This window comes from Tasmannia lanceolata, unplaced genomic scaffold, assembly GCF_043159265.1.
Source record: "Tasmannia lanceolata isolate RefF3 unplaced genomic scaffold, GAP_Taslan_0.1 ptg000079l, whole genome shotgun sequence".
NCBI classification, from domain to species: Eukaryota; Viridiplantae; Streptophyta; class Magnoliopsida; order Canellales; family Winteraceae; genus Tasmannia; species Tasmannia lanceolata.
Genome location: NW_027518756.1, coordinates 159,286 through 170,276, shown reverse-complemented (window position 1 = coordinate 170,276; position 10,991 = coordinate 159,286). Strand labels below are relative to the sequence as shown.

General features: G+C 38.9%; 1 protein-coding gene across 1 annotated transcript; it reads left to right on the top strand.

Moving 5' to 3' along the window:
- Nucleotides 1–8,692: 8,692 nt before the first annotated feature.
- On the top strand, nt 8,693–10,504 carry LOC143865428 (uncharacterized). The gene is made up of 4 exons (XM_077375808.1): nt 8,693–8,983; nt 9,086–9,195; nt 9,255–10,001; nt 10,072–10,504. The coding sequence occupies exons 1-4, from the start codon at nt 8,693–8,695 to the stop codon at nt 10,502–10,504; spliced, it is 1,581 nt and encodes a 526-aa protein (XP_077231923.1).
- Nucleotides 10,505–10,991: the final 487 nt, after the last annotated feature.

Genomic DNA, 10,991 nt, shown 5'->3' with positions numbered 1-10,991 from the left:
CTTATTCAACTCATTTTCTATAATACCCGTAGCTGATCCGAAAGAATGTTTAAGAGTTGCAAGGATGCTGAAAAATGTATTAAGAGTAATTCAATATTAAGAGCTGAATGATGTGTATAGATGCAACTTCTCATATATTTTTATATTCCTTAAGCAGTTGAGTGAGTCAAACTTGTCCCATTTATACACCCAAATCTATCCCATTTGGTCTCAGGTTTTTGTACATGAAACCTGCGTCATTTAAACAAATCTGTCCCATTTGGGACATAGGTTCATGCGCACAACTCTGCCCTGTTTTGGACACAGGTTTTAACTCGTTTTCTGTACAAATTTCCACCCACAAATCTGTCCCATTTGAGCACAGATTTAACTCCATTGCTGCCCCAGTTTTCTGCACAATTTTAGCCTATAAATTCTGCCCATTTCAGCCCCTGAATCTGTCCCTTTTGTCTCGCCCAGTTAAGCACTTAAACCTGTCCCAGTTCTGCCCCTATTTGGCAGACATATTTCATCCCCTGTTTCAGCACAGTGCTGCCTTGTTTTAACACATTTCACTCTCATGTTAAAGCACAATTTTTGCCTTAAATGCTCATACATTCTACTGTCATAATCTTGAACGTGTGCGTGAATTGAAATGATCACGGATTTTTGTGTGTACATGAGCTGAAATGATCGCAGATTTTTGTGTGAGTGTACATGAACTGAAATGAACATAGATTTGTGTGCGCAGGTTTTTGTGTGAACAAGGTTATATTTGATTTAGTTTGGAATGATTCTATAGGGTGAATGCTCGTGAATTATCAGGTTGTCGCGCTTTAAATGTCTTGATTCATTTATATCTTTATTATGTTCATATAGTGATTATGAAGAAATGTTGACATTATAACTAATCATATTTTATAGATGCATGTGCTCTTTGTGTTTACCTTCTTTGCTAATAGCAGGTAGAGGTCCTTTTATGTACTTTATAAGAAATAATATCAGCAATGGGCAGTACTTTAACCTCTCGTTTGTTCATTTTAAAAATGATATCAGTCTTGCCATGATCTTTGTTGTTATATGGATATTTGCTGTCCATTAGGGATTAATTGCTGTCCCATCGTTTCATTACTCTGCAATTGTAATAGTTGGGTTTAAAAGTGTATCCACTGTTCATCTTAGTAGTGGGGTTTAAAAGCACATCTGCTGTCCTATAATTGCATTGCTTTGAAATTGCAATTTTAGTTGAACTAAAAGCACATATCTGATACCATCAATCCATAGCTGCTGTTCTATAGTCTCTAATGCTTTATATAATTGTTATTTTAGGTGAGTTAGAAAGCATATCTCTACTGCCCAATAATGCACAATTACTGTCCTGCAAGTTTATAGTCTTTGTAATTGTAATTTAGTTAAGTTTTTAGGCTACCCAGCGGCTGGTCTGGGCTAATTAATTTTATTTTAAATACATTGTTTAATTGAAGGAGGAAATCAGATGACTACTTTATTCGATATTATCGACATGAGTACTGTCTGATTTCAAGGCGGTTTGTAGAAATATTATCATGTGTATTTGATATCAGATGATTACTTTGGCATCATCTGATTTCAGTGGAGTCCCCGTATCGGGGTTTGTGGTTGGCTTTGAAGTGTTTGAGTGTTTGATATTGTTTTTACTTCATTAGGCTACATGCTATGATTGCTATTATTACATGTTGTGTACTCTTTAGTTGTAAGTCTTTCTTTGCTTAGTACTTGATTTGTTTATATAAGAATTGAATGGAAATTTGAGATTGCCTAGTAGCTCTTTTCTGCTCTCTTGGTGGACTTTCCAAGTCTTTTAGACACCTTTAGATAGATCCTTTCCTTCGTTTAGAGGACCATTGTGATCTCATTAGTAAGGTCCTTCATAAGGAGACGCGCTTCGTCTCGTTAGGTAGCTCCCATCGAGGAGCAAGCCTCGTTGCTTAGAGCCCGCCTTTTCCCATTGGAGGCATATAATGCCTCATTTAGGGAGCATCCATGGTTTGTCTCTCTTTTGAGCTAAAAGACATGTTATGTCTTATTTGTCCCTTTTTTTAGAGTATGAGAAAGTCTCTGAATCGTTTATTTTTTTTTTAGTGGCGGTATTAGAGAGTCTTTGACTCATTCTTCCTTTAAGTGTAGTATTAGAGAGCCTTTGGCTCACTCGTCCTTTAGGTAGCGCTGTGAGGGAGTCTTTGATTCATTCATCCTTTAGATGATGTTATTAGAGTGCACCGTTTGGTTTTGGAAGAACACCCTACTCGGCTTGGCTTCATACCCCTACCCTTATGGGTATTGGGTTGCACATTTGTTGCACCCTGATGGCTAGGTAGCTGTCCGGCCCGGTTGGGTGTTTTACCTTTGCCAAATGTGCACAAGGTCTCTTATTCCTTTTGCTTGTAAGTTTCTCCTTAGTCGATAGTCCGTTCGCATAGGAGTCGGCTTTGATTAGAGAGTCTTTGACTCATGCATCCTTTAGATGATGTTATTAGAGTGCGCCGTTTGGTTTTGGAAGAACACCCTACTCGGCTTGGCTTCATACCCCTACCCTTATGGGTATTGGGTTGCACATTTGTTGCACCCTGATGGCTAGGTAGCTGTCCGGCCCGGTTGGGTGTTTTACCTTTGCCAAATGTGCACAAGGTCTCTTATTCTTTTTGCTTGTGAGTCTCTCCTTATTCGGTAGTCCTTTCGCATAGGAGTCAGCCCTTGATTAGAGAGTCTTTGACTCATTCGCCTTTTAGGTGGTGTTATTAAGAGAGTCTTTGACTCATTTGTCTTTAGTGTAGTGTTATTAGAGGGTCTTTGACTCATTTATCCTTTAATTAGCATTAGTGGAGTCTTTGACTCGTGTTTCCGTCTCTTTTAGAGAATCTTTGGTTCATTTATTCCTTTGGTGTTGTTATTAGAGAGTCTTTGACTCGCCTTTCCTTTTGCAGTATCTTTAGAGAGTTTTTGACTCTTTTATCCTCTAGTTGCTTTTATTAGAGAGTCTTCGACTCGGTTGCTTCCTTTGTGTTGTTATTAGTGGAGTCTTTGACTCGTGTTTCATTCTCTTTCAGGTGAGTCTTTGACTCATTCGTCTTTGACGCTTTCATCTCTTAGTTGGTGTTATTAGGGAGTCTTTGACTCATTTGTTCTTGTTAGGGAGTCTTTAACTCATTTGTCTTCTTTGGAGAGCTGTGCTCGCTAGTGATCTTAGATCATTCCTTCGCCTTTGGCGTTAGTTTACTTGGTTTAGGGGTTTCCCCTGTTGGCTCTAGGGTTTGGCCCTAGGGTTTTGCTTTGTGTATTCCCTTAGGTCTTTGACCAAAAGGGTGGAAAACTCTTTAAATTTCAAAAACATTGGAAAAAGTTTTAAAATCCAAAAGCATTGAATATTTTAAAAATTCAAAAAACATTAAAAATTTAAAACATCAAAAACATCTGAAAAAACCTTAAAAAGCCTAAAGTGTTGAGTGTTTTAAAATTAGTAATTAGAGAGTTCGTTTCGAACTACGTTGGCTTGATCCTCTTCCGAGGTACGTAGTGCAGCTTGGGATTTACATCCCAAGTCCAGCCAAACTTTTGTAAATAAGGTTTTAAACTTTTTTTTTGAATAAGCATTTGATTTCAAAAAGCTCTTCCTTTAGAGTTAGGATTTTGTCCTAGATAGAGAGTTTAGAGTTAGGATTTGACCTTTGTCTTGTTGTGTGCTTGTTTGTGTTTGTTTTAGAGTTAGGGGTTTGTCCTAGAGTTATAGGAGCGCCTCCGTCCGGTCAGTTGGCGATTCACATCGCCGACTGATGACTAGAGTAGGATACGCTAGTCCACCCTTGGTTTTCCTTAGGAAATACAGCCTAGTTACACATAGGTTGTAGGAACCACCTGCATTAGCCTAGGGCTAATCTGCATTTAGTTAGGGCATATAGGGTGTCCTAAAATCCACAATTCATTGGAATTTAAATAATCGTACAATAAACTTTAATAATTGGTCCGGTCTTTTAGATCGAGTTTAGGATAGAGGGCTAGGTGTCTTAGGCATCATAGCTTAGAATAGGCGCGAAGAACTACGTTGCCTTGATTCTCGTGGAGGCGGGGATACGTAGGCTTCTTTGGATGAATACCAGACCATCCGAGGACTCGGGCTAATAATTTAGAGTTTTAGGATTTATTATGTTGTTATTATATGTTTTGATGTGTTTTCTTACTTTCTTGTACTGATCCTATACCTTTTGCTGTAGCTTGCATGTGTTTGCACCTCAGAACCTAGTTATCATTAGGTGCCATTTATTTTGATTCTTTTGTGTGTGCTTATTATTTTATCCTCAGGAAATGCATGCTTAGGTAGACGATTCCTGAGGATTGTTCCTATTTCAGATGATTTTTACCCAAACTTCTTTGGAGTTAATAATAAATGGCATAAGAGACCAAGTGCTTGCACTCGGACGAATCGGGGGTGCTCTCAGACCTTCCCCATTCGTAACCAGGCACGAACCCATATATATTTCTGGTTATCCATTGCACAGAGGATTTGATTTTAGGGTTCCATGGCATATCCATGGATGGCGACTCTGAGTTTATTTCAGGTATGTCTCTTTCTTTTATATCGCCACTCGTGCTATGCTATGAGGGTGGCATCCGTTTTGAGAGTTCCTTGGTAGAGCTCTCCTTCACACGTGGATGATCCGGATGGTGTTAGGGACCCGTTCCCTCGCCGCCTCTCTCGGATCGGGGTCCACAATAACTGATAATTGAATTTTTTAGTTTCATTTTGTTGGTGTGTTCTGAAGAAGTTGGTATGGTATAAATTGATAACTTCAGTAAAGAATTGGATAACCCTTGTTCTAAATTGATAAGCTCAGTATAAATTGGATAACCTCTGTATAGAATTGAAAATCTCAGTATAAATAACCTAAGTATAGAATAAACATCAGTATAGAATTGGATACCTCAGTCTAAAATTGATAACCTCATTAAAGAGTTGGATAACCCTTGTTTCTAATTGATAACCTCAGTATAAATTGAATAAACTTTGTATAGAATTGGATAACCTCAGTATAGAGTTGGATAACCTCAGTATAAAATTGATAACCTCAGTAAAGAATTGGATAACCCTTGTTTCTAAATTGATAACCTCAGTATAAATTGGATAACCTCTTATAGAATTGGCTAACCTCAGTATAGATAACCTAAGTATAGAATAAACATCAGTATAGAGTTGCATAACCTCAGTATAAATTGAAAACCTCTGTAAAGAATTGGATAACCCTTGTGTCTAAATTGGTAACCTCAGTATAAATTGGATAACCTAAGTATCTATACGTAATAACCCTTGCTTACATGTTCAAATTTGACTTGAAATTGTAATGTTTTTACATATGTGTTTCAAAACTACCTTGTAGACAATTCATAGTTTCTATCTCAATAATATATAGCAGATAGACCTTGTATCCAATAGATAACACCTTTGTGTATTTCATAACCCCTTGGTTAGAGCTGTCAATCTGCTTGCAATTGTGATATTTGTATTGTATAGTCTTTATAATTTGTTCTATACTTGACATAAGGGATCCTTCTTGAAATTGTTAATGTATGCAATAGGTAAGCTCTATTTGTCCCTTATAACCTCTCTTTATAACTGATAACCTTATTGAATTTTTTATCTTTACACATGATTGAAATTGTGTTCATTTCGTGTCGTTGGAGGTATTCGTAAATGCCTGAGTTTCTTTTACACTATGATGGTTATTTGAAGGATGAAGTTTCTTGGGAATATGTCGGAGGGAGGAAGTCATTGATTTCGGTGAGCCGTCGGATTAGTTTGCTAGATTTTGAAGATCTTATCCGCAAAACAATGGGAAGTATAGGTAGGGAGGTGTTACTATCAATAAAATCTCGAGACATTGTTGATTGTACATAACCACTTTAGTTGATGTTGGTAATGACGATATCCTCCAGTCTCTGATGAAGAATTTTGACAAAGATGCGGTCAATTCTGTGATGCTGTACATAACCCAAAGTAGAAGCCCCGAGGGTATTAATTCAATGAATATGTCTATGCTTCCCCCAAACAATGTTTGTATCCCCCCTATGCTTCCCCCGAACAATGTGTGTATTTCTGAACCCTCTCATCACCCACCAATACCTTCTGTTTCGATTCCACCTCTAAGGGATAGATAACGCCGAAATTTGAAACGCCCAATCTTGGAAGTAGATTTGGAAAAAGACTTTGAAGATGAATTTGTTAGTGTTACAGGAGGTGTTAGCCCAAGGGTTCTTATGGGTTCATTCAATCACCTTGTTTTGATGATTAACAAACTCAAATTGATTAGTCTTTTATGGACTAATTGTTTGCCTTTAGTGTTGTGCTATAGACAGGTAATTCACAGGTCAATCCATGCTAGCACACACCATTGATGGCCTATGCTTGAAGATGAACCATACATGTCAAAGGAGCTTGAGCATACTTGGATCAATCATGCCTTGGAGGGATAAACCAAGGAGAAGCTCAACATCAACCATCTCAAAGCATTGAACAAAAAAGGAAGATCAATGAAGGCCAAAGCTTGTCGATCAATAACTTACATGTCATATCGCCATTACACAATATAACGCAACACATGGCTTAAGGATCAACATGCAAAGGAGCTTGAACACATTGGTGGCATCATCTTTGGAAGAGCTCAAGTGAAGATCCTACAACCAAGCCAAGAACCATATTGAAGATCAAATGAAGATTGGCTCAAGAGTTCATTCAAGAGATTATCCAAAATGGTAGAATCTATTCATCTTTCTCTTGGACTTTCTCTTGATCAAGGCACATCTTAAAACCCCCTAAAAATATATTTTCCAAAGAGACTAACACACCCTTTAAGGACTTAAATGGCTAAGTGAATGGCCATGGTGGTGTACCAACATGTTGGGACCCATACCGTATTCAACACAACATTTAACAAAACAGATTTCCAAAGAAACAACCTGGACTAGCAACTAAATCCTATCAAAACTTGTTTAAATTATTGAAAATATTTTTAACAGATAGCTCTCATTTTTCTCATATCCGTAGAGTATAAGAATGTTGAAATCTGACGAGAAACGAATGAGATATGAATTTTCGAAGATAGGAGCTGAAATTTAGAAACCAGGTACGAAACTCTGTGGGTTTTCACGGAGCTCCGTGGAGGAACCTGACCCAAAATAAAAAATGGGTAATGGTCACTGCGGAGCCTCTGTGGGTGCCTCCGTACTAGCCGTTGAAGACTCCCAAACGGTCATATTATGTTGGGACTCTATATATACCCATTGTATGTGTTCAAAACATGATAGTGAACATGTTCCAACTCTAAGAAACCCTTGAAAATAATTTGGCCATTATTTTTGGGTAAAATCTCTCTCCATCTCACTTGTGCTTTGATCTTGAGGAATTCTTTTAAGATTGGATTAGGCGTTACTTGTAATCATCTTTGAGAGTGTATTGTGATCTTTACATTATATTAGCCTACAAAGAGGCAAGAGAGCTTGTTACTTCTTCTCTTCATTGTATTTGGCAACAAAGGGCGCCGTATTTAAGACCCTTGGAGCTTAGATGCTCAGATTGTACTTTGCCGAAGGAACGCCGTATTTAAGTTCCTTGGAAGAAGACTAGTGGAATCCTCAAGGAGACAAACTTGAGAGGAGTGGAGTAGGTCTTGGGTTTAAGATCGAACCACTATAAAAACCCTTGTGTCAAGCCTCTTGTCTCTTCCTCTCTACTCTAGTGGTAAGTGTTTAACTCTTGTGGTTGAAGTTTATTGTTAATTTTGTTTTACTTGTATGAGCCATCCACAAAGTGTTTGTCAAAGGAACTAAAGAGAGTAGATTAACTAGGGTTCCACCAAGTGTTTGATAAAAGGCCTAAACGAAACCACTCATCCTAATCCATTATCTTGTTGTGGGATTTGCATTATATTTGTAATCTTTAATTATTCACCAAGTAAAGCTAAATATCTTATTTTTTTTAATCAAACTAAAACTAGTACAAACAAAGTTTTTAAATCCATAAAGTTTTAAAAGAAACCCAATTCACCCCTCTCTTGGGTTGCCTAAGTGGGATTTCAGGAGGTGATTCAGCCCAACCTAATGACAGTCAATGGTATTGTACTTCTTCAGGAATGTTTCAAGACCTCTTAAACAAAGGATTTACTGATGATCCGTGTATGAACAATGTGGAGTTTGCTGCGGACCATGCGGGGGAATATTTTGATGATAGACAAAATGAGGCAGCTCTGAACCATATGGAGTTTACTGCGGACCATGGGGGGGAATATTTTGATGATAGACAAAATGAAGCAGTTCCAGAAGCAGACATCAATGATGAGTTTCAAGATGACTTTTTTGTGAAGGATGGTCCGGTCGGATGTGATATTGGACAAGGCAAAGATGATGATGATGATGATGATGATGATTACGACGACGACGACGACGATTATGATCTTGAAGAAGACGACGATGATGATGCTGACGATGTTGTTGATAATCATCATGATGATGGTCGGAATGATGTCCATTGTGAAAACGTTGGTGTAAATTCGAGCGCAAAACCTATCGCAGTGGGTTCTCCTCCCTCTAGTCGGCTAAGAGGAGCGGAGGACATGTATGTTGGGGCCCATGATGTAGGTGTCGATAATCTTGATTTGATCAGTTAAAGATTGGGGCAATCTTTCCGAATATGAAGCAGTTCAAGAAGGCGGTTCGAGAGTATAAAATCCGGCAAAGATTAACATTCGTGAGAGTAAATTCCACCCCCAGGAAGTATGGCGTTCGATTTCAAGTAAGCGATTGCATATTTCGTATAACGGGCAGTACTCATTTGAATTATGTGCTGGCTAAGACTTTTGTACCCCAAGATACGTGTACATCGACGATAAGTGGCATTGATCACCCTCATGCTACATCTGCTTGGGTCGCAGGAGAATGCCTACGCTTATTCGCTCGTCCGGAAGACACGTCGACAATGCTCGTAATAGAATATATGAAGATGCAGTGGGGTGTGACTATAAGCTATCGAAAAGCGTACCACGCAATGAACATCATCAATGAAATTAAGTGGGGGAACGTATAGGACTCTTACCGCATATTGCCTGCGCTCTCGGTTGAGCTGGAGAGAACAAATCCCGGTAGCTTTGTTCGTGTGTTTCGAGCGAGAGAATTGCGTCCAAAGGGAGGCGATACGTTCGTTCGCATGTTTGGACATTTGGCCCCTGTATACGTTCTGTCAATCGAACTCTCAGACCTCTAGTTTTGGTTGATGGAACTCATCTGCGTGGAAAGTATCATGGAGTCTTATTGATTGCGTGTGGGGTCAATGGCAACAACAGATTATTTACCTTGGCATTTGCAATTGTGGAGAACGAAAACGAAGATAGTTGGAGCTGGTTTTTAACTCTGTTCAAGCAGAAAGTAATGCCTTCGGAGTCATACGTAATCACGATATACTCCGATCGCCAGAAGGGGTTGATGCAGGCGGTACCTGAAGTCTTATCACAAGCTCATCATAGTTACTGCATGCGTCACCTCACTGCCAATTTCTACTCCGAGTTCAAAGATGTCCTACTTAAGAGGTTATTTTGGAGAGCTGCCCGCACTTTGAGGGAGAGTGTTTTTAAAGATACCATGGATCAAATTAAGGCAAGGAATGAAAATGCTCACAAGTGGATAAGCGCAATTCCGAAGGAAAGCTGGGCTAGTTTTTATTTTACGGGAGATAGATATGATGTCATTACAACCAACAGATCGAAGTTGTTGAATGCATTTTCGAAGAACACGAGGAAACTGCTGATTGCATCATTGGTGGAGCACACTAGATGGAAGACTTCTGACTTCTCTCAGAAACGTCGGGTATATGGTGATGAGTGGCGGACACAGTTAACCAATTATGCAGAAAAACATATCAGACTGGCAAAGGAAGAAAGCCTGTCTGGTTTACATGTTTTCGAAGTGGCGGACACAGTTAACCAAGTATGTGGCATATCGAGCTGGTTTACATGTTTTCGAAGTACGGTCCGTTCAAATTCAAGATTCTGTAAACTTGCATCTTCAAACGTGCAGTTGTCGTGTGTTCCAAACAATCGGACTACCATGCGGACATGCCGTGACAGCGATTGCCATCACAAAAGAAAAAAATCCGTATTCCTTCTGTAAGCCTTGCTACAAAGTGGATCGATATCGGCAGACGTATGATGAGGTGTTGTACCCCACATTAGATCGCACCCAATGGCAGGTCCCTCCTGAACCTTTCATGCAAGTAATACCGCCACGTCCAATACGACCACCTAGAAGGCCGCGAACGAGAAGAACGGATCGCGAATTACAGAGTGGATTACATTACAAGTGTAGCAAATGTGGACAGCCTGGTCACAACAAAAGAACTTGCAAAGAAACTACTATCGTAGCGCAGCTTGCTGACCATAGTGCTATTGGGGCTTCTACACCTATATTCAAAAGGTCGGGTGTATCTTGTCAAGCTCCGTTCTTTTCGTAGGGGCTTGATGTAAGTAATCATTTCTTTTGTGGATGAATTGAATATTTGTATACTCATTTTTTGATGTAATCAAGCTCCGTTTTTTTTGTAGGGGCTTGATGTAAGTAATCATTTCTTTTGTTGATGAAATGAATATATGTAGTCACTTTTTGTAAAGGCTTGATGTAATGATACAAAAAAAAATGTTTCAAGATTGATTTGAGGTCTTCTCTTGCACTTGCTAAGATCTTGCCTTCCGCATGCTTTTTTAAATGACTTGAACTTGAATCATTTTGCCTTTGGTGAGCAATCTTGAGAGTACTTGTTGAGCAAATTGAGCTTGTTAATCATCAAGACAATTAATTGGGAGTACTTGTTGAACCATTGGGAATATAAGCCAAGATAGGAAATGTAAGCAAAACAAGAAATATAAAACCATACAAGCTGAAGAGCATAGGCAATGCGCATGTCGTATAAGGAGAAAGGCCATACATAACATACTTCCATA

Bases quoted from the DNA above. Each gene is read 5' to 3' on its own strand.
- LOC143865428 (XM_077375808.1), top strand. From the start codon at position 8,693: ATGAAGCAGTTCAAGAAGGCGGTTCGAGAGTATAAAATCCGGCAAAGA. The intron at 8,984-9,085 runs GTAATAGAATAT...GGGAACGTATAG, and splicing joins AAGACACGTCGACAATGCTC to GACTCTTACCGCATATTGCC. The intron at 9,196-9,254 runs GTTCGTTCGCAT...TCGAACTCTCAG, and splicing joins CGTCCAAAGGGAGGCGATAC to ACCTCTAGTTTTGGTTGATG.